This window comes from Apodemus sylvaticus, chromosome 6 (genome assembly GCF_947179515.1).
Source record: "Apodemus sylvaticus chromosome 6, mApoSyl1.1, whole genome shotgun sequence".
In the NCBI taxonomy this organism is placed as follows: Eukaryota; Metazoa; Chordata; class Mammalia; order Rodentia; family Muridae; genus Apodemus; species Apodemus sylvaticus.
Window position 1 is genome coordinate 90,907,455 of NC_067477.1, and position 24,451 is coordinate 90,931,905.

The window sequence follows — 24,451 nt, forward strand, 5'->3', positions numbered from 1 at the left end:
TCCCCAGGTAGGCAAGGATGACGTTAAACCGGGAGTGCTGAGATTTGAGGCTTGAGCTGCCATAGCTGGCTTCTTTATGCAGTAGTGCAGAGGATGAAACCAGGGCCTCGTGCATGCTAGACAAGCAGCCTACCAGGTGAACTATGGAGACAGGCCCACAAGTTGTGACTTCTCAGTCAGTAGTCTTTCCTATTTGAGTGACCAATTAGAAAATATTTACCAGGAAAACAATCTAAGAGTTATAGATATTTTTCAAACAAGAATGAAATGTCTGAAGCATTTTAGTCTGTTCTATTGGCACTTAAAAATACTATTGTAATTCTATGTCCTGCTTTGAAAAGAGGTTCCATTTTACAATGATTATACCTTCAGGATGAAGAGTTCATTGTAATATAACAACCAGGCATTCTTTATTTTAACTTCTTTATTGTTTGCTTATTAAACATACATTCTCAAACTGATACTTTACCATGAGTAAAGCAACAAAAATAAGGCAATATCGTAAGATGTGCTTTACATATAAACATCATCTTGTTAAGAATAGGAAGTCTGAATCCCTGTACAACAACAACAAAAAAACGGGAACACAAAGCATCGTATTCTGACCATACACAAACGTGTGTGTGTGTGTGTGTGTGTGTGTGTGTGTGTGTAAAGACAGCACACACACAATGCAGCTAACTTAGGTTCCTTTACCAGCATAATTCCTTAATAACCCTTTTGTGAAGAATGAATCTTAAGAAATAAGAAATCTGAACTGCATTTATTTTCACAATATCAATGTTAAACTCAGGAGAAGCAACTTCATCGACTAAATGTTAAATGTTTCAAAAGTAAAAGGCAACCTTAATTTTTAGTAACCCTCTAAACAGGGTCTGGAAAAAAAAGCAGATTTTTTCTCTTGGTATGAATAATGGATAGTAAACAAATATTTATCAAGAATGCCTTCATTATAAAACCATCTTGGGGAGCCATGCTCTTTGCAAGCCTAAGAAACCACCGGAAATAATGAATATACCCATGCAATGCAAGTGCAAAGTTAACTCTACACATCTGTTATAATTTTCAAGCTCTTGCTTCTAAGACAATTTTAGTACACCTAATAAGTACAGCAGGTCATTTAAAAAAAAAAAAACAGAAACAAAATACATACCCAGTCTTTGCAATTCAAAAAATTTTTTAACATGAATTCAAATATAAAATTGCACTAATTTTTTTCTAAATATGATTTATGCAATCAAGGTTTTCTTAAACAAGCCAAGCCTTAAGGATATGATGTGTACAAACTAACAGTAGTGTATATTCCAAACACATTCTTCCTATATTATGATACAACATAACTGTTTTCTGAATGAAGGTTTATGTTAAAGTTTAAGGTGTAAACACTTTAGAAGCAACTTAGTTAAATTATTGTTCAGTTAAAAGTAACATCATCTCATAACAGGCTCCTGAATTTTCAAACTTACATGTAAAAATACATTTACATCTTAAATTTCTAGAAAAGGCACGTTTTATGTAGAAAAGCAGCAAATTTTTAAACCCACCAATTTACTGAAAAAGCCAATACTTTTTATTAGAAACAATAATGCTTCTCAAGATGTTGGCAACAAGGCATAGTACAGCACACATTTCATACAGTGTATTTCTCCCTTTAATTACATTCCAGAAGTGGGTGGGCCACCTCCTTGGCTGTGGGAAGCTGACGTATTTGATGGACTATGTAAGCTGGTCTCCTTGTACACAAACCAAGCATTTCCTCCCCAAAGGATCATATTCAGAAAGCCAAAGATCTATGAAAGAGGAAAACACATATAAAAATCTAATGTTTGCTTTAGAATACATACAAAGTAGAATAAAAATAAGTCCACTGTACAAATTATGAATGTATAATGACTTATACACAACATGTTAAACCTCTATATCTAACATAAACAACAAAATTGAAAACCTTTTATTTCTACATGTAGAACTTCTGATTACATATGAGAAAAGTGAAATCTTCCCTTTATTACTTTGAATTCAGACTTTGGTATCCAGGGTGAAGAGGGTCAATGGGAAGCCAAGTTTGCGTCTTTTAAGTTTTTACCTTTCTTCCATTGAATCTCTTATTTCCTTCCCTCCCTGACTGATCACTGCTATCCCAACAGTTGGAGCCAAAATTTTGCTATATATCCTGCACTGATCAACATACAAGAATTTTCATATACTCATAGGACTAGATGAGATGTCAGAGAAGAACAAATTGAATGCACCTATGTCATGTGACAAAGTCCTTCCATCACTCTATGATGTGACTTATGAAGTAAGAAGCTTGCAGGACTATGTAATCGATGACAAATGCTTTACATGTCTTTGTGTAAGTGCACACAAAATTCTTCTGAACTTGTTCTATGGAGTAACATAAGCTCCAAGTCCTGACTTTTACACTACTAAGTTATAAACACAAATGTGGGTAAATTGCTTTATAAGGCAGTACTGGCTTCAACTTATATAAAAGTATATTCTTGAAAAAGCCTTCCAAAATATGCTCAACATTACTGATAATAAACTTCAGTTTGATGAATAGAAAAATATTCAATGAATTACAAATATTAAGTTTTATGGATTTAAGAAACTTTAAAACTTTAAGAGTTTTATGTATTCTTAGTAAATCAGACTTAAGAGATCTGGTTTAAGAGTTGTGTCTCCTAAGAGGAATATAATGCATGAGCTACATACATTCTCTCAGCTGTACAATGAAGCTAACAATACAGTGTTTCATATTCCTCTCAAAATGGCTGAGTAACTTAAGATACTATACCACAATGGGTGGCACGTCAATTATTTGTATCTTCTAGTCTTTATATCTTGGTTACAAGGTCATATTTTCCATAAGTGTATGTGTGTGTGTATATGTATGTATGTGTGTGTATATACACACATACACACATAGGATATACATATATATATATACATATACATATAGGATATATATATATATACACATATACATATATACACATATACAAATACAAATAGGAGATTTGTATATATACATAATATCCTAATTAGAATCCAAATAGCTGAATAAGAATCAATTTATTCAGGTTATTGAAAGTTACTGCTTTCTTAAATGTTGTTCTAGTAAATGAAACAAGCCGTGAAAGTATCAGACACTCACCACGGATACATTCAGGGATCCCATACTGGTCACAGAGACAAAGTGACACGACACTGCTGACTTGCAGGGATCAAGTTCCTCAACAATTCTGTGTCCAGTAGCTATTTTAATATCTGTAAGAGCTTTAGCCCAGGCTGAGGAACTCACCAACCACAAAAAAGTAGCAACAAGAGTAACAATAAAGTCCTAGAGAAAAATACGCAGTTAGTGCACAATCAACTTAAAAGTAGCACATTTCATATCAGCAATAAAGAAATCGGGATTCCATTTAATTCCATGGTACCAAGAAATAGTTGGTCTTCATGATTTGCTTTGTATAAAAGGTCACATTGGGTCTAATCCCCATTGCTATTTACTGTCTGTCTCTAGCACCATGCCAGAAATACAGTAAGACTTAATCATTTCTTTAGAAGTCAGAAACTTAAACTTTATTTATATTTGAGGCAGGGTTTTGTTAGCCCTGAACTCAAGAGCAATCTTCTTGCCTCCTTTCAAGAATGGCTGGGTATTCCTTTACTTTTTATTTTCTATAATTATTTCTAATTTTGGTGAGTGTGCACACTTACATGTGTACACATGGAGAACAGGAGGAAGTCAGTGTCTTATGTGTCTGAGACAGGGCCTTCTCCTGACCTGACATTCCTCGTTTGAATCAGGTAGTCTAGACAGCAAGCCTCCAGGACCCACCCATCTCTGCACTCCACACTGAAACTGGAGGTCCACATGGCATGGGTGCTGGAGACTTAAACTCTGGTCCTCTCGCTTTCACAAGTGCTCTTTATCCACTGAACCATCTCTCTAGCCCTTAGGTCCACTTTTTTAAAGTAAAAGGACAAAGTTTTGTAAGTTATCATCATAATCTTGGCCATCTACTCCTAGAGTCAACCTTTATTCTACTGTCAACAATTAAGTGCATTTCTCTATCTTTTTTGTTTTGCTCTTTTCAGACACAGTCTTACAATGTAGCATTGGCTGGCCTGGAATTGAATATATAGGCTAGGCTGGCCTCCAGCTCACAGAAATTCACTTGCCTCTGCTTCCAGGGAATTAAAGGCATGCACCATCAGACCAGGCGTTTCTTCATTCCATAATCTTTGTTGATCATCATTATTGCAAGTTGCTGACCCTGCTAAGACCTATAAACCGACACTACCAGTCTTTCTTTTTTTTTTTTAACTGTCACTCAACTTTACTCACATCATTACGTCCTTTAATTATGGTCTGTTACAAGCCCTTGAATACATAAATAAGCTCTTTTATCCTCCTGTATTCAGATACAATTCTAAGTCTTGTCAAAAATAATTCTCTAAGAAATTAATTAATGAAGTAGTGAACAAAAATACAACCAAGTCTTTTAAGTTTCATGACTATGAATTTTAAGAATGTTTACTGTATTAGGAGCTATAAAAATGGCTCAAATATTTAAAAGCAATGCCTATACTCCCAGAGGACTCAACTTCAATTCCCAGAACCCATGTGGTGGTTCTTAACTGTCTTTAATTCCAGTTTCTGGGGATTTGACACCCTCTTCTGGACTTGTGGGTCCAGCAGGCATGTGGTACACAGACATACATGTGGGCAAAATACCTATACATATAAAATTTTTAAAAATTATGGGGTTTTAATTAGGGAGGAAGAAGAAGCTAAATATAGAAGAAGCAGGGTAAAAATAAAGGATGTCTGAAGTCATAGGAATCATCTTATTATCTAACTGCCTAAAGTTACATAAGTACACATATAGTTTAAATGACAATCTCCCCATTTAGGCCAACAATGTTCCCTTAAGAGCCATAATACACTTGCTAACAGAAACTCCAATACCAGGCATAAGATTTGTGATCAGGGTTGTCCAAGAGACTTCCCAAACATTATAGACATTGCTGTTGCCTTTGGCTGTCCCCCAGAGATGCAAGTTCTACTGCTGAAGAGACTATGCATTTCTGATACAGAACCCAGAGGGTGACCTGAGCTGGATCTGACCTGAATGAAAGCCTCCTACTTGAGGACTTAGCTTTCATAATATCAGAGGGTACCTTGTAAAAATTCTAAGGGAAAGAAGCACCCAATAGCCCTTTTCAGCTATAATAGCTATGAATCACAATGACTAACATGGCATGTATACACTGGTCAAAACCAATAGTTATGTAATTGAATGTAAGGTCTCCTCAAATAAGGAAATCAAGCCTGACTGGAAACCTAGCCAACTACCCAGAGGTAGAGAAATCATGGATCCTGGAGGAAAACCTATTAACTGCCACTTTACTAAATAAACCAGCATAATCCCTAACTGCATTCTAAATATCTACTTCTATACCCATAGACAAGTGTAGTTCCCACTTCTCATCAAAGAAACCTTTTTGCAATAGGCAGAGACCATTACAGAAAACCACAACCAATCAAAATGTAGAGAACAAGAGAAGAGGAGGCAGAAAGACTGTAAGAGACAAAGAAACAGGAAGTCTGCTGTGAGATTGTGTCTTCTAGAACTGTCAGAGAAACTACACTTATGAAGTCTATCAACATGGCTGCCTAGAGATTTGAACAAGGATGACACTAATAGACGTGTTAGTAAGGAAGGAGGCAAAGCTCAGGCGATCTCAGCACTAGACAGAGAACAACAGGCAAATAGGAACGGCCAGAGGAGGAGAAACAGTCTTCCCCAGTGAAGAGGCCCTGACTGGTTATCCAATACCCAGTGGTCAGCTGAAATCATCTACATACAAGCAACAATATATGAACCGTGCAGGCTCTATTTATATAATTAGGAAAAATCATAGAAAAGGACACCACGAATTTTAGAGAGAAAGGGGGTGGGGGGATACATGGGAAAGGTTGGCGGTAGAAAAGGGAAGAGGGGAAATAATGTAATTATAATTTCAAAAAATAAAAAATTACTATAAAAATTTAAAAAAGGAATGTTCATTATACTAACAAAAAGATGAAATAGTTTGTTTTGAATTTCAATTGCTTTCTTTTGAATCCTGTTATTTATTACATTCCCAAAAATATAAATGAAGGTTTTAATATTAAATACTGGATACTTTTTTTAGAATAACAAGACAAAGAAAGAAAAACCTAACAAAGCAACCAACTTCTCCTTATCCAATCTTTTCAGCTGGGGAACTGAAATATTGTTCCCTAGACTGGTTACAAAGACCTAACTACTTGGACTAGGATTCTGTACCATGAAGTTGAAGCCTACCCTGTCTGCATGTCCTGTGAATTAATAGAAAGGATCTAAAGTTTATAGCTTTTGATATTCCTCTAAGCATATGGGGCATACTGTATGAGCTACTGTTTGTTAACAGCAAAGTTAACTCCAGAAATGAGTTCTAGGGCTTATCACCAAAGACTTCTTTAAAAAATAAAATAAAATTTTAATTATCTTGGACCAGTGAGATGCCTCAACAGATAAAGGCACTTGTCACCAGGGCGGACAACCTGAGTTAGATCCCAGAAACCCACAAGGTGGAAGGCGAGAACAAACTCTTGCAAGTCATCCTCCAGCCTCCACATGTGCACCACTGCATGTGCACACACACTGAAATAAATGTTAAAAAGATTAAAAAGATTTCAATTATCTCATCAGCCACCTTTTAGTCACACAGTAAATAAATATTTGTGCTTAGAGGACAAAACCAAGGACTAAAATTAGACAAACACGGATATTTGCGCTTAAGCTTTCACTAACTCTGGTCCTTTTAAAATGCACAGATCACAGAAACAAGTATCATAGGCAGCATTCTCTGAATTGTGGGAACACTATCCACTGTACTCCTATATTGTGCTCCCTTTCATTCCAAACAGATATTTTCTAAGTATATCTTTTCTTTTGGAAACTCAATAAAATATCATAGTAAGGAAAATTCCCCAATGCTAAATTTATAGCTTTGACCAAAATTTGTCAAACTTCTTAATTTTCAGGTATTTACTTATTTTTGAATTCTTGGCTAAGGCATGTTTTTTTCTGGTTATGCTTATTTTTGTGTATGTGTATATAAACCTGTATGTGTATATAAACCTGGTGTATAGCCTTGTGTGTGGAGGCAGGAATCAAATGTCAGGTGTCTTTCACAGCTTGTCTCTATTTTCTTTCTCACTGGGCCTGGAGCTCATGGATTTGGCTAACTCGCCGGTCAGTGAGGCCAGGGTCCCTCCTGTCTCCACACCCCCTACAGTGCTGGGGTTATAATTTGTCTTCCTTGTGAACTCAGATCTGCAATGCTTACAGAGCAAGAACTTTACCAACTGTGGCATCACTCCAGTCCACTGGTTCTGCTCTTTAACTCTAATTTGCTGATATTTATACTAAGGCATCTACATATTACAAAAGTAGGAACGTTTCTGAACACAGCACACATGTGTTCATGTGCGGATAAAAAGTTGAGGGCTTACTGTGGTCCCTGAACATCATGTCCTCCTCGACTCTAGCCACACAGCAGTTTAAGTGAATGAATGGTTCTACCTAGAGCCCTGTGATGCAGCTACCTAGCAACAAGTTAAAACATAATTTGCAAAAGATTGTAGAATGTGAAAATCCCCTTTGCCATGTTTCAATTTTGATATTCCTGACTTGGTGCACCACTTATGCCATCTTCTACTTAATTTGAAAAAGTCCTATATTAAAAAAGAAAATCTAGAAAAAATTTAAATTAAAATACCTTAGTACAGAATTGAGAATTCTAAAAATCAATAACATACGCTAATTAATCAATAGTACCGAAAAGTCAATGTTACATTTAAAATATACAATTCCTTTTTGTTATACTTATGATTAAATTTAAATAATTCAAAATGTAACTTTACTTTAAAAATTTACTTTTATTATTTTAAATTTTATATGAATGTGTGTGTCTAGGGAGTGAGGGGAGCCCATTAGAGGGTACTGGATTCCCCTGGATACGGAGTTACAGACAGTTATGAGCCTAACATAGGTGCTGGGAACTGAACTCAGGAAGAACTTCCACTAGAATAACAATGTGTGCTCTTAACTGCTGAGCCACCACACGAGATCCTGAATTTTACTTTTATAAAGAAGAAGCACCCATTTTGCTGGGCATGGTAGTGTGCACCTGCATTCCCAGCACCTAAAAGCAGAAGAAGCAGAAGGATTAGGAGGTTCAATGCCATTTTAATTACTTAGCAAACCAGCCTGTGCTATATGAGGCCTTGTATCACAAAAACAAAAGAAAACAAAAAATAAATAGCAAAAACCATTGATGAGACTACCTCTGGAGTATCTGTATGATCAATAATGTCACTCTAATATAGATGCTTACTTCTGACTCTTTGAATCACATACAACTAGATTGTTTTAATCATATAGAAAGCTTTCTACAACCTACTTCTTAATGTTAAGTATAATATTTTTTTACTTAGTAAAAAAGGAATTTGTTGGTATAGTGACAAAATGCAAAAAAATCTGTTAATAATATAGAGTTTAAAAAAAATTATCTGTGATCTAGTCACTTTTTAAAGCAAAGCCTAAAATGTTCAAAGCTAGATTCCTAGTTTGTAATGAATAAACATTTTAAAAAGGTAATTAATAGCCAAGAAGTATTTTAATGAAACCATCTAGCTTTCTTATACTTATCCAGACATAAATAGAAAATCTGCATGATAAAAAATGTTTTTCTTCTTTACTTACCATTTACATTCTTATGATCCAAGCAGCAAAAATTAAAAATAAGTTGGTAAATAAAATTTATCTGAATAATTCCTACATATTAAAACAGCCTTCTATTTAAGGTCAATTCACTACTTCTTTAAAGACTTCAGTACTTTTTTCATAGATACGAATGCCTAGTATCACAAAAGCCTCCACACTACCACTGACCTTAAAGCCATTCCTTTATAGTGGAGGTCTAACATAAACCACAGCTGATCGCTAGAGTTGACACTGATAATCCAGGACAGACTATTCCCTTAATATCAAAGATAATTTTTATTTCTAGCTCAGTAGACTCTGAAGCCCTTAGAAAGTCAACAGGACTTCAAATTCAAATCCTTTGCTGACATTCAAAGGTTCAAATGTAACTTACTGATACCAGTGATAATGACTATAAGAATAATCTGGGTCAGTGTTTAGAATAAAAGCAGCCATACACAATGTATAACATAAAGGGTCAGGTAAAGCCATGTTCTAAAGAACATTCTATGTCAAAGGGTCAGATGTGAGCTTCGGGCCCCAGTTCACGGCTGAAGACCACGAAACTCCCCGAGAAACAGAAGTGGCACACAGGGAATTTGGAGAAAAGGGTGACAAGTAGAAATAGGATTCCTGTCCTGTAAGTTGTCAAATTAAAGACACAAAGTTCTTAAATGTTTGCTAGTTAAAACTTAACAACTTATCAAATATTTGAAGGTTTTCTAGGCTTAAAAAATAAATCCCTGAAGTATATATAAACAGACTGAAAATTGAATTAAACTTAATAACTAAAGCTTTCCTCATGTCAAACATGTATGTCAATAATTTATATTTCTAGTAGAGAAAACATCTGTAGTTACCTTGAACTGTAACTTATTTATACGTGCATACTATTTTTGTATAGAGACAAAACAGTTACTCACAATCATGGGCAGCTTGCGACTATCCCGGTAGAGGTTCGTGTAACCAACATAGAGCAGAAGGGCAGCAATGCAGTACAGGAACACAAAGACTGCAAACGTAACGTAGAACTGTGCAGAAGAGGAGTAATCACCGATGAGAACATGCTTTTCCCAGTTCACGGCACACACATTGACATTTGGAGGGGCATGAAATGATGCCTGATTCAACCTATTAAAAAAAAGACTCAAATAAATACATGAATGACTAGGTTCTCCTAATACTGAAATACTTAAGCAGAACATTGACATTTCAAAATATAATTCCCAAGTACACTAAAAACATTTTCTTTTTGAAAAAGAAAGATTTACATATTTAACTAAACCAAAAATCTCATACTACATATATCCAAAAATTTATTCAGTAATAGGTTTATGACGGATTGAATATAAATGAAATTAAACATTTTGACATTTAGATACTCTCTTCTTATAATAAAAATTTATCATATTAGAAGGAATTATAAAAATACTTTACAACTTACATTTCTATTTTAAGAGGCAGAGGTCTGTGTCACTAATTCTAGGAGATGAATTCTTCTTCTTTTTTTAAAAGAGATATTTTCAACCAACCTGAAGACTCGGTTTTATTTTTTACTTTATGAGTGTGGATATTTTGCCTGCATGTATGTCTGTGTACCACCTGTGTGCCTCATGGCAGAGGAGTACATCAGATTCCCTGGAACTAAAATTCAGACAATTGTGAGCCATATGTGGGTGCTGAGAATTGAAACCTAGGTCCTCCAAGAGTGCCCTTAACTGCTGAGCCATCTCTCCAACCCCATGGTTCATATTTTAACTCTTGATTAACTAGCTAAATGAAAACTCACACTGCCTTCCATTTTCCCCATTTATAAATTTTAAAACCAATGTCATTAAAGATGGCTACTGTAACAAAATAAGAGATGAAAAACTTTTGATGATTAGTAAGCCCTCAGTATATACAGATCTCTAATGTAATATTTTATTTGCAGAGAGCATAGGTGTACAGGCCTTTAGGCCTAGCACTCAAGAAGCAGGAAGCATATCTCTATGAATTTCTGGGTCAGCTGATCTACAGAGCAAGTTCCTGACCAACTAGGGCTACATAGTGAAACCCTGAAACTTTACTTAATTCTCAAAACATTCTTAAAACATTATATTTCCAATTTATTGGGCAGAAAATTGAATCTTTGAGAGGTCAAGCAAAGCAAGTTAAGCAGAAGATTCATATCCTAGGCACAATATTTACAATAACTTTTCAGTGAAATACTGAAGTCACAGAGATACTTGTTACTGTTTGTTTTCCTTTAAAAGTAAAATAAACATGGTTTTATTCTTGAGAAACATGTATTGTTCATGTATGTCTTTTTTGTTTGCTTATTTTTCAAGACAGGGTTTCTCTGTGTAGCCCTGGATGTCCTGGAACTCACTCTGTTGAACAGACTGGCCTTGAACTCAGAAATCTACCTGCCTCTGCCTACCAAGTGTGTCTTAAAATGACATAAATCACTATTACTTTGGTAACTGCAGGAACATGAGAAGTGTCTATCTTCATAAACTTGAGTGTTGGTAGCAAACGGGCTCACAAACAGAATAGTCCCCATTTTTCCCATCTCTGATCTACTGTGCTATGATTGTTTGTTTTTGGAGACAGGGTCTCTCTATGTAGCCCTTGGTGTCCTGGAACTGGAACTTCTTTTGTAGAAGAAACTCACTGAGATCCCGTTTCTGCCTCCAGGGTGCTGGGATCAAAGACACGTGCCATCACTAGGGCCTATATGAAATTTCTCACATAGGTTCACATAAGAAATGTTTTTCTAATGGCACCATTATGGAAGGTTCTGGAGCTTCATCAAGGGGCTTTCCTAGAGGAAGTAGGACATTAGGGGCATGCTTGCTTTACCGTGAGATGAAGAATTGCTTTTGCCACAACATTCTCACTACAATGATTTACTGCCCACGTGCATGAAGTCAACTTAGCATGGTACAGCCTCTGGAACTGTGGGCCAAAACAATTCTTCCTTCTTCTGTCAGATATTTGGTCTCAGCAACTAGAAAGTAATGAACATACTCCCCTTTGTATAGTTCCTTCCAGAGACCAGGAAAATGTGCAGACAGGCACTGGTCTGTACCAATGTCTGAATAAAGACCACTAATAAACATGCAAATCTAAAATATTTTACCACCTTCAGAAAATAAAAGTTGAAAACATTCCTAAGTCCATGTTGCAGCTGAGGCAGGGTCTTGGAACCAGATTGTTTTGGAACTCTCCTCCTACCTTAGCTTCCCAAGAGCTGAGACTGATGGGATCAGGCCTCTGTCTAAATCCAGAATTGTTAAAGATCCTATGACTAAGTATGAAGTTAGAACAGCTGTTAAACAAGTAAAAGATAACTCACCTGAATGGATAACCAAAAGTAGCTGTAACTGTCTTATTGTCACCAGGTTTAGAAGGACAGCCCACTTGAATTTCTGTTTTGCCCTTAAATCCACCGCAGGTGGCAAAAGCAAAGATGGAAGCAAACTACATAAAATGAGACCAAAAAATAGAAAACATTACTACAACCAGAATGACAAAAGTCATTAAAATATAAATATGTGATCATTAAAAACAAGTTCAAGTTCGTAAGTATTCTAGAAACTACTAACCATATACTAAAAAACTTTATAAAAATGTGCAAATGTCAACAGATGAGATTTTATTTTCCCAAGTATAATATACTAGCCCATACAATATTCAGAGAAATTCAGAGAAGACTTGCTGAGCATGGTGGCAGAGGCAGGTGGATTACTTTTAAGTTCAACACCAACTTGGTGTACATAAAGTCAGAGTTTCAAGTCAGCAAGAAATAAGAGAGCTCCTGTCTCAAAACAAGCAAACAAAAACAAAACAAAAAACAAAATTAAAATAAGACCCATTTTTCCCTATCAAAAATTTAAATGCAAGTAAATTGAAGGTGTTTTGGTTTTTGTTTGAGTGCAAGTACTCAGTGACCTGTTGGAAACAAGAGATTGTAGAGAAAGAGATCCCACTTCATGAACTCGTGAATCATCACGTTCACAGATTTCAGGGTTTGAAAAAGCAGTTGAAAAACGCTTCTTGATTATGTTTATGCTTAAAAATATTACAAAGCTTCCTTAAATTCTACCTGTAACAGAAAGACCCAGATGCATCCTAAGTATTGCTAGAAAGTCGCATAAACTAGAATTCATTTATACAACAGAATAAACTTTCAATTACTATAGTATTGATTATTAATGAAACATTCTCATTACATAGAGAATTTGTTCATACAATATACTACAAGTATATCTACGCACACCTATATATAAAGAGGGTAAAATCCAGAAGAGTTATACATGAAAATTTTAATACTGGTTATTTCTCAGTACAACACAAGATACAAGATTTAACAAATTTTTGTCTTATAAATTGTTTTCCACAACTAAAATATTTTGTTTTGGGTGCTATAGTATCTGAAATTTCAATATTTCAGTAAATGTTAATGGTTCTTGTTTTCAAAATACACATGGAATCTATTTATCACCACTTCCTAATCTAAATGACCAGCATATCAACCTCTTAGCTAGATTCTGCACTAATAGCCTTAATGGTAGTATTCCTGATTCCCTCTTTGCAACAATGTCAGTGCACTACTAATAAGATAGCCTGTGCAGTTTAAACACACATTCAAGGCAGAATAGGCACCCTCTTCTAAAAGTACTTAAACAGCTCCTGCATTCTTAAATGTCTTTCAGTTCCCTAATATCTTTAACTCATACACTACGTTACCTTTTCCTTTTTATTATCGTTTCACACATTACATATCTGCAAGCCAGTCACTAAACAACGCTTTCAGGGTCTTCATTGGCTATTCCCTCTAACTGTAACACACGCTCACTTCCTCACCTCCTCAGCTCACTATGCCAATGGAATCTTAGCAGAGAGGGTTCTCCCCTACCATCCTTCTCTAATATTCTATGTACACGGTTCTATTTCTTCTTCATCATGTTTAAGATTGCCTATGTACTATACTTACTGTTTGTCCTCAGAATAGAGAACGAAAGAGCTTTGGGGTCTCTTTGCTAAAAGTTATACACTTCAAACACTAGAAACATTTTTATATATAATTCCTATCAAAGCCTATAGTGCTAACTATGTGATGCTGTACTTTGGATGAGTGTTTCCTAGATGCCAGTACATACTATCGACCAACAGCATGCTGGGGGAGTGGGAAACCTTCAGGAAGTGAAGCCTTGCTAAAAGAAAGGTCATTCTTTTCAAAGAAATATTGGAAACCTGACCTTATCTGTCTCTTTCTGCTTCTGGGTTGTCTTGAAGCAGAGCTGCTAAACCAAGCACTACTTAGCACAGACCTAAAGTGACTGAGCCTGCCAACGATGGAACTGTGAATCTAAAACCTGGTTTCTTTCTAGGTAGGTTACCCTCAAGTATTTTGTTACAATAATGGAAAGCTAGAAATGGCTTCTCGTGAATCATTCCAGGGTATTAAATATTGTAGGGTATTAAATATTACAATCAGTATTGTAATAATCAGAGGTTCTGCCAAAAAAAGAAATACACACAAAAAAAGAATCTGGTAACACTTATAAAGAGCCTGAGGTAATGTCTACATACAGTTTGAGATACTCTATTAAGATTTCATATGTACCGATAGATATGGATATTCTCTCAAAATAAATATACATGAATATATAGAGTAGGAAAAAACCAAGAATTGAGTCTTACGAATAAACTCACATTTAAGGTTATTAAAAATAAAAATAATATAAACAAACTGAACCAAGAGATCAAATTAAAGAAGCCGGAAATAGATTGGAATCTTGAACATTTTTACCTGACAGTTTGTCACTGCACATCACTGAGCAAGGTATGTCTAGATCCGTTGCCACAAGCCATCGAGAGGAAAAGCTTAATTTCCCTTAAGTTTTACCTATACAGAGTACTGAATATAGCAGAAGAAACAGGTTCCTTCTAATATTACATTATAATAAGACTGCTATTTCTGGCCTTTGATTATAGCTCAATTGGTGGCTTGTTTGCCTACCATGCAGGAAACCCTGGGATTGATCCCAACACTGAATAAAACAAGCATATCTGTAATGCCTATAATTAGTAGGTAGAGGTAAAGAGGACCATAAATTCAAGGGCACCTTGGGCTATAGTGAGGTCTTCACCAGCAGGGATACATATGACTGCCTAAAACAAACAAACCGCCCTACCATAGCCGATTTATGTCTCTTGTCTTCTCTTGAACTTTCTCAAAGCTCACTGTCATGTTGGCAGGAGATTCAGACTATTCAGGCATTTGTGGGTTTTGTTTTTGAGAAAAGGTCTCACTACTCTAGCCCAAGTTAGCCTAGAGCTCATGGTGATGTGCTAAAAGCACAGGCATGAGCCACCACATCCGGCATGTAGGTCTCCCCTGTGCTCCATGCCACATGCTAGGGGCTGAACCCAAGGACTGAAGCATGCTATGCCATGTGCTCTCCCCTATACCCTTAACCCCCTTCAGGCAAATTTTAGAGGTTCTAAGGACATGAAACCAAGGACTGCCTATAACCACATGACTGAGCTTAAGGCTAGGAGATTAGTACAGCCCTGGCCAATAGGGAGAAGCCCTGAACTCAAACTCCCAGATCCCTTCCACAAAGAACCTATGAGATAATAAATATCTGTTGTTTTAAGTTGCTAAGCTGGAGCAATTTATTATACAGTAGTTGATAACTAGCAAAGGGCTATTCATTAATGGTTCAAGTGAGTTGTGAACTTAAATGAGAAAGCTTTACAAAAAGAAAATATGTGACCATGTAGAAGAATTTAAGATTCTTCTTAAAGAAAGCACTACCATAAAAGATAGTTAATTTCAACTACAGATAAAATAAATTAAAATAAAAAGCCAACTTTTAAATATAAAGCAAGTTACAAAGTAGATGAAATACTTGTAAGAAAAAAGGTCACAAAGGTCTCACTAGTCCAAAGGGCCAAGGAGACCCTTTCTCAAGTACTGAGACTTACATATGAATATTTACAGTAACACTGTTAATATCAAAGAAGGAGGGAGGGAAAAGCAATAGGAAAACAGATTGTGGTGGTATATTCTTACAACTCAGAGTTATAGATCAAACAAGATACAGCTTTAGTCTAGTTACTATCCTGGCTCCCTGCCTTCTTGCACTGTATTCAAACCATCTTCTAAAGAAGATGTATGTGCATTAGTCAGAGTTTTCTTCCCATATGTCTGTGATCCACTGGAGCCCTGTTGTTAAAGGGCTGAAGAAGGCAACACAGCACCAGGAACTAGAATTATGGATGGTTGTGAGCTGCCACATGGGTGTTGGGAATAAAACCCAGGTCCTTTGCAAGAACAAGTAATCTTAATATCTAAGCCATCTCTCCAGCACCTCATTCTTAGAAAAGGAGGAGGAAGGGGAAGAGGAGGAGGAGAAAGACAAAAAAGATATGGGAACTATAGCTTATCACATTAATATAGATGAGCTGTAGAAACCTAATGCTGAGTTAAAAAAAAAAATCATGTTGCATTAAGATTATACAGAATATGAAAACTTTTAAAAGGTTTTTGTTTTGAAGATAAAGCCTCACTTTGTAGATGAGACTGGCCTTCAACTCACATAACTGTGTAACGTGCTGTCTCCACTTCTATGTTTTGGATCGCACCAGCATACCTAGTCTAGAGCCATTTTTTAAAAGCTGCTTGTATCACATCCACAACTCTTTGTTTTGGCACTTAACCAGATTTCACTGGAAGTTGCTAAACAAACTTTTCCTGTTTCTAATCTCATTCCAATCATCACACAGCTTGTGTGGGCTCTACAGAACCAAATCCCATAAAATAGCCATCAGCTACTGACGGCTGCTGAACAGAGAGTGTTGCCATCTAAACTATGCCATGGATTTCAAAGGTTTAAAATAAAAACACACAATCTGGGGCTGGGGATGTGGTCAGTTATTGAGGGACCTTGCTCAGTGTGTACTAAGTCTTGTGTTTATTCCCTGGTACCATGCAAACTGGAAGTAGTGGCGCATGCCTGTAATTCTAGCATTCTGGGGGTGGGGGGGGGGATAAAGGGGGGTCACAAGGTCAAGGTCAGTCTTGGCTACACACAAACCTTTGTTAACACAACATTGCTCTGTAACTTGTATGTTTTTGTTTGCTTTGTTTTATTTGTTGAACAGAGTTATTTTAGAATGATGTCACACCAGTCTGAAATAGCAATCTGATCATGTAACCCTAGTTTAAAGGGACTCCTCCAATACTTTTCAGGTCTATATTTAAGGAAAAAAAAAACAAATATTTTCCAAATATGGCATAAATGGCATGGCTAACTTTTCTAGATTTGGCTGAATTATGTTCTCAGTCAGGTACTGTTATTACTGCACACTGCACTGTTTCTGAAACACACCACTATTTAGTCTTAGTTTGTATACATATTCTTCTGAGAATGCCTCCATTCCCCAATTTTTTAAAAAAGCTTCTACTTAATTCACTGTGATAAAACTGATAATTCTTCTAAATTGCTACAAACATTTACCCATTCTGTATTAAATCTACCAATAGTATTTTTCTTGCATATCGTGCTATATATAAAAACAAAAACAAACACAAAGCCACCTTAGTTTTTTAATTTAGGAATTAGACAGCATTGTACTGCCGCATCAAGTGCTGTGTTCACACTAGCAATTCTTGTATTCACCTTACCCAGAAAAAAGCACAATGCACACATTTATAACTGAAACACCCAAAATCATTTTAGAGTAAAACTATACAGCCATCTTTTTTTTTCTTTTTTTAATTCTACAGAATGTCTGGTCAAGATTAGAAGTTATATACTAGCTGGAAGTGTTGGCATATATCTTTAATTCTAGCACTTGGGGTGCAAAAGCAGGCAGATTTCTGAGGCTGAGATCACTCTGATCTGCATATCAAGTTCCAGACCAACTGGGGCTATGTAATGAGTCTCTGCTTCAACTAACCACAACAAAACAAAACAACTCCCTACCAAAACAGTAACTTATATACTGGATGCCCATCAGTAAAACCTGACCTATATCTAAGATTTGTATAAATCTTTCAGTATTTATTTTTAAAATGTAAATTTATCATTAAACCCAGGGCACCTCACATAAAAGCTGGGTTTCTTGATAATGCAACATCAGACTCACATTCTTACAGAGAAGCAATCAGATGGACAGAAGTAACATTAAAAACGGGGCAGGAACTTTGCAGATTGGCTCTCTCTCTATTGCAGAAGGCATTTTAAAGCTGGTTATCACATTTCCCCCCCTTTCAAACAGTTCATTTACTTTATCTGGTTAGCCCTATGAGTCTGTTAATCTATACTATTAACACTATATTAATAAATAAGTGACACCAGTCCATTCCTTTCCATTTCTGTAATTTATTTTTCCCATCCCCAGTTACCCAAGAATAATGACACCACAGACATGGAATTCATTCTTCAGCTGAGCATCAGCTTAAACATTTAAACTTCTATTTATATAGTTTTAGACAAACTAAAACCTTATTGCTGAGCCTGGATATTAAGGTCGCATGTGAATGTAGTAAGCTAGCTCTTCTGAATCCCATACTTAGAAGGACAAAACAATAACTTCACTTATTTTCTCATTTTTTAGTGTTCATATATCCCAATGTGAGTGTCCCTGTCTAGACAAGTTTATGGAATAAAATAGCTGTAACCAAACTAATGTTTACATAATGTGGTTTGAAAATGTCTGCTGAGAGATATAGACTGATAATGCATTCATGTACGAAAAGAGGTCTAGAGGCCACATTGGAAGATAGAAACAAATTCTACTTAATCAAATTAGAAGTTAGGTGGGAAAGACATTATTGCAGTACCATTTAAATGCAGACTAAACATATAAGCTGGGTGTGTGGCACATGTGTATAATTCCAGTACACAGGAGTTAGAAGCAGGAAGATCAGGAATTTAAAGTCAGCTTCAGCTCCAGGCCAGCTTGGGCTGTATGAGACCTTATCTCAAAAATCAAGCTAAAGAAAACAAAATATATAAATGTAAATTTGTTCTAAATGTACAGTATGTCTTAAGGCACTAACATTAAAATGTACACACAAATTATAGATGCAGAGGAGCTTTGTGCAAAATTTTTACATGGATGAAAGTTCATGCAGAAAAAAATTGGGGATATCCAGTGTTTTTAGTAAATTACCTATCCTATAGCCAGAGCCACAATACTATTTCCTATTTATACACCTTATTCCTCAGAATTCTACTGGAAAATACTGGAATTAATCTAATTTATGAGTGCCAAAACAAAGCACTTCTAGTTGTACAATTTTCACTGTTATTTAGTGTCATCATTAAAACAAAATTATTTATATAAATTTATGTCTAATATTTCATTTTGAAAGTAACCAACCAAAATATTTAGAAATAGGCCTGAAAATATACTGTAAGTGAATGTTCCTATAAAAACCACATTTATTGTTTTTACTAAGTTAAACATTGATAACACTGACACTCCAAGTTACTCTCATGAAATGAGTAATGATACCAGACTCCAAATGCTTATTTAAACTCTCTGCACTCTACAGTACAACCACACAAACTTCTGCTAACAGTTCCATAACCCTTCAGGATTTAGATTCCTGAGACATAGCTGAAATAACGAGAAGTCTTTTCTGATTAAGAATGACTAAGAAGAGATCATTATGCTGAAAGTGTTTGTCATCTTTATTCTTAAAACATGTTTGGTTGAGTACAGAACTATATATACCAAGGAATATAAAAATATTTATCTTAAAATCATTTTAAGGGCCAGTGGCTCAGCTGCTGGCCACTAAGTCTCATGACCTGAATTGGATCACTAGGTCCCACATGGCAGAAGGAGAACCAACCCCAGCAAGTTATCCTCTGACCACGTGATAAACAATAATAATGAAAAAATTCAGACTTCTCAATTATTTTCATGATCTTTAGAGTAAATAAGCACCATCGTTGCTGATTTGGCTGGCTTGCCATGAATAAGTTATAGTATAGAGTACTACTTATAGTATGGAGTACTAGTAAAATTGTTGCCACTGATAAAATGTGTTTTTAAATTTAAAAAAATTGGTTTTCTCCATACGTTTTAGGATATTTGATGAAGGCTCAATTTGTTTCTTCCCCAGAAGGAAGACTGGTTCAGGTCTTCCTTGTTGGGTGGCTCTATCTTTTCTTAAGTGTGAGCACGCGCGTGCGCACGCGCACACACACACATACTCACATACACACACAAGATTGCACTAATCTGTGCACACCCATAATGGAGCCAGAGGCCAATCCAATCTGAGGTATCTTGCCATATTGCTCTCTCGTTTTCTGAGGCAGGGTTTCTGACCGAACCTGAAGCTTATCATTTCTGCTCGCCTGGCTGGCCAGGAGGCCCAGGGATCCACCTATCTCCATCTGACAGTACTAAGGTTACAGATGTGTACCCACTGGGGATCCAAACTTGGGTCCTAAGGTTTCTGCAGCAAGCACTTTACCAACAAGTCATTTTCCCAGTCTCTCTATTTGCCATTTGAAGTACTCATATCTAACTAGGGCATTTACCCAGAGGTTTTATTGAGGCCTCTATTCTGCTTTTCATTGCCAACAACATTTTTCTTATAGTAAAACATTAATCTCAGCCTGCAGACCCCTGAGAGTTCAAGACTTTTCCAGGCACCTACAAAGGTTAAAAACTCTTTTTTGTAAAAAACAAAAACAAAAACAAAAAACAAACAAACAAACAAACAAAAAAAAACACTAAGGCATTATTTATTTGAGTACATTGACACTTTCGCTTAAAGTCTAAAATTGATGGGCTTTGGGCTTTAGTAAAAATCAGCAGTATTACCAAAGGATATTCATTACCACACACTAACAGTTTGGAAATTAAAAGATTTATTTAAGAATATGTTTGACAGCTGGGCAATAGTGGTGCACACCTTTGAACCCAGCACTTGGGGGACAGGAGCAGGTGAGTTGGAGGCCAGCCTAATTTACAGAGTGAGCTCCAGGATAGCCAGTACTACACAGAGAAACTGTCTCAAAAAACAAAAATTAAAAAAAAAAAAAGAAGTGTTTGATGAAGCAGTAAAAATTAGTTTGTTTAACTGAAGTGGGAAACACAAGGGCTTTTGTTGCATATCAAATTATAATGGCTGGCTCTAGACGAAGTATTTAAACAAATGAGCTGTAAAGTGAAACTAGTTTTCCTTTTTCTTTATAATACCACAACTTTCTCTGATGGTCAACCTTCACTGAGTTTGTTACCTTCCCGGACATCCACCCACCTAGCCTATATTAATAGTTTCTGATTTTACTGAGGCTGTTCCTGCTAATGCTGTCAGCGCTCTCCTGAATACTAAAAACAAGGACACACTTTGGATCTTACTTCATGGAAGCTCTCCATGGCACCTGACATTACTGAACATTCTTTACTTGAAATTCTAACAGTGATGTCAAGATATTTCTATCTTCCTTTCGTCTTTGCTGGCAGGCTAAATCTCTAGTCTATTCTGATATTTTAAAACTCTTAGATTCAAATATACCAGGGCCTATGTGAAAAGGATCATCAACAACATATCCTTAATAACAATTCAAATACTTTTCTATTCTTTTTAATGATTTCTACCACAGACAATAAGGCCATCACCAACCCAAGTCAGAAATATGATCGTCATCATAACAGTGCTACATCAATTCACAGTTTAATTTCTAGTCATCTCCATCCTTACTACAATTAATTTTAGGTACGATAATTTCTAAAGCAGCAGGTATCTCTCCATGTTTGGCCATTTTTATACTGTTTACAACTAAAATTTTCTAAAAGGCAAATCCAATAATTCACTTGGAATCTGAGTTTAACTGGACACTACCCAAATACTACCTAATATTCTGTAACTTGTACACAAAGGACCAGTTTTTCAAGACTAACCTCAGAAGGAACAAGGGCTTCGAACTTGTTATAATCACTTGGAACCATACTTTGGTCAATATGTTCATCCAACCAAATACCTACTTACATAGGCTATGCTGCCTCAACGTTTCCTCCCACTAACAGGACTCTTATAGACCTAGAAAGCCAAGCCCTATCCACCACCCACGTTAGTACTCATTCTTCAAATGTTCTTCCATCTATAAAGTCTACCCCAATGATGCCTTCCTGTCTAATCTACTACACTTTACAAGTATCTTTAATACAGAATTTACCATATGGCATTTTTATATTCACCATTACATCCTTGAATGAACATGAGAAAAAAGATAGTGTTATTCACATCTGTAAGCCGGTGTTTAGCAAGGTGCTGGTATATGATACCCACTCAAATATTTGTTGGGTAAATATTCACTACACCATTAACACTCCATAGTCTTACTACAAAATTACTGCCTGTAAAACGTTTTCAAACTGAACGCATTATTTTCTTAAGAAACGTACAGATAATTTCAACAAACAACAAAATTACTCATACTTTAAAATATTCAAGGAAAGATATAAACTGCCTTTTAAGTGAAAATCTAAATCATTAAACTGAATTGTAACATTCAACGAGACTAAACGTAAAGTTCTTTTCTTGACCTTTACATTTCTTTGATTTCTCCCCTATGACTTCTGGAATTAAAACGTCAACCTTCTTCTAAACTTAGGTTTGCACAGAAAGTCACGTGTTGCACCAGCAGCATTTCAGTTTTCATAAAATTGGAAGCATACAGTGTAAATACAAAAATCAGAACAGTCATCGGAGAACCTGAAGTTCTATGTTAAAACACATGCACGAAACTGGGGAGTTCTTATTTTTCACCATCAAAATAAATTGTGAAGAAATTAAACCTTATCAGCTATAAAATGACAACCTGACTGCACACTAGGCAAATAAATGCTAAGTGCTTACTTTAACTCTTAAAATCAGCACCGTTTGTAGGAAAATCGCAGTGCTTGATAAACTAGCCGCACGTGACAAGGTCTAACTAGTAAGTCTCTTTTGATGTTAATGATTGTTTGGCAGGAAAGGGCTGAAAGCTGACTTTCCAAGCAGGATGTTGCTAAAACTAACTATAAACAATCTCGACGTCCACTCCAGGGCAGGCATTAAATGGGCCTTGCCTCCGCTTCTCTGACACACACTATTTTTAACAGGAGCCCGTACCCGCGGCCAGCAAAGGACGCAACCCAGGTCTAGCCTCGCTCGCGGAAGGCGCGGGCCTCCAGGCGGTCGGTATCGGTTGGACCGCAGCAGGAAGTCCTGTCTTCCTTTGCGGCTGGCGCTGGAGCCTGAGAGAAAAGCGAGCGAGCTTCCACGCCTCCGCGGCTACGGGCGGCCGGGAGAAGCCGCCCACACCGGCGACTCGACGCCGGCCGCCATCTCCGCCCCGCGGCCTTCGAGCGCGAGGGCTCCTTCACTACCGGGTCCCCGCCTCCCCGCAAGGCGTCCCGCGCTAGACCGGACGAGGTCGGCGTCGCAGGCTGCACTCACCCACTCGAGGATCTTGATGAAGCCAAGCGGCTCCTTGAGCGGGTTGAGGTTGATCTGGAAGGCGGACATCCTCTGAGGGAAAGGAGGGAAAAGAGTCAGGACGCGAGGCGGAGGAGGGAGCAGCGACACGGGAGCAACTCCGCGGCGAGAGCGGAAGGCGGGGCCGGCGGGCCTAGGGGCGGGGCTGAGGGCGGGGCCAGCGGGGCGGGGATGAAGGTCCTCTAGGGCGGGACGGCCTGGCCTCTGGGGCGGGACGGCCAGGCCTTTGGGGCGGGGCCGGGCGGCGGTTGAGTCCGCGTTTAGGAGATGGAGAGGGCGAGCTGAGACCCGGCTGAGACAGGGCTGGGAAGGGCGGGCTCTTCCCCCGGCCGCACCTGACTCAGCCGGCTGAACCGCTGGCGAACCATGTAGGCTTTGGAAGCCATGTGTGTGCCGCGCCCCCTTCCCCAAAGCCTATCTCTTTCTCTACAGCGCACGCGCGCTCCCTAGGGCCCCGACTCCTTTCCGGCCTTCGCGAGCGCGCGGGGTCGGAGGTGGGGGGGGGGGGGGGGGTCCGGGGAACACCTGCGCCTGCGCAGCGCGGACCTCCACCTTGGCGGCGTTCTGGTTGCTATGCCCTTTTGTGGCTGTTACAACCCGCCCCCACGACGCCCTTCTGTCTCCGTTTTCTTCACGGTGCTCTGAACTTTTGGACAGATGTAAGAAGTTTGAACATAGACAAAGCCTCACTTCAAAGCTCGTGTTAAGGGTCCTTAAAGAAATAGTTATTGCAAAACGACGGACGCCTGGAGAAAGTATGAGTCACCAAACATTTTTGCGGACATTTCCAAGTTGTTGAAGTCAGAGTAGGAGAAAGACCACTCATTTGATGTCGTGGTTTGACAGGTCTCTCAGGGCAACTCATCTTGCCACCTCTATCCCCGTCTGGCGAGGCCCGTCTGGTGAGGCAGTTTTTTGGGGGGGAAGGGATCAAGTTAACTCATCTTTCATGATTTGGCTTAGGGAACACTCCCTCCTGCCACCAGAATGGACCAATCTAGACATCCCTTCTCTGGCTTCCTTATTACCTTGCATTTTTTGGAGGGCTAGGATAGTGGCCTGTGTTCATGCATGGTGAGATAGATGACCAACACCAACAGCGAAAGGAGGAGGATCGTTGCCACAGAGCATCCTA

The 24,451-nt window shown here is 37.6% G+C and overlaps 1 protein-coding gene across 1 annotated transcript; it reads right to left on the reverse strand.

Annotated features, from left to right (window-relative positions):
- Positions 1-534: 534 nt before the first annotated feature.
- On the reverse strand, positions 535-23,452 carry Sypl1 (synaptophysin like 1). Its single transcript, XM_052185973.1, has 5 exons — positions 23,278-23,452; positions 12,148-12,272; positions 9,731-9,938; positions 3,161-3,346; positions 535-1,790 (listed from the first exon to the last, which is right to left on the reverse strand). The coding sequence occupies exons 1-5, from the start codon at positions 23,344-23,346 to the stop codon at positions 1,656-1,658; spliced, it is 723 nt and encodes a 240-aa protein (XP_052041933.1). The 5' UTR covers positions 23,347-23,452; the 3' UTR covers positions 535-1,655.
- Positions 23,453-24,451: the final 999 nt, after the last annotated feature.

Bases quoted from the DNA above. Each gene is read 5' to 3' on its own strand.
- Sypl1 (XM_052185973.1), bottom strand. From the start codon at position 23,346: ATGTCCGCCTTCCAGATCAACCTCAACCCGCTCAAGGAGCCGCTTGGC. The intron at 9,939-12,147 runs GTGAGTTATCTT...TTTTTTTAATAG, and splicing joins ACTTTTGGTTATCCATTCAG to GTTGAATCAGGCATCATTTC. The intron at 3,347-9,730 runs GTGAGTAACTGT...ATTTTTCTCTAG, and splicing joins GTCGCAAGCTGCCCATGATT to GACTTTATTGTTACTCTTGT.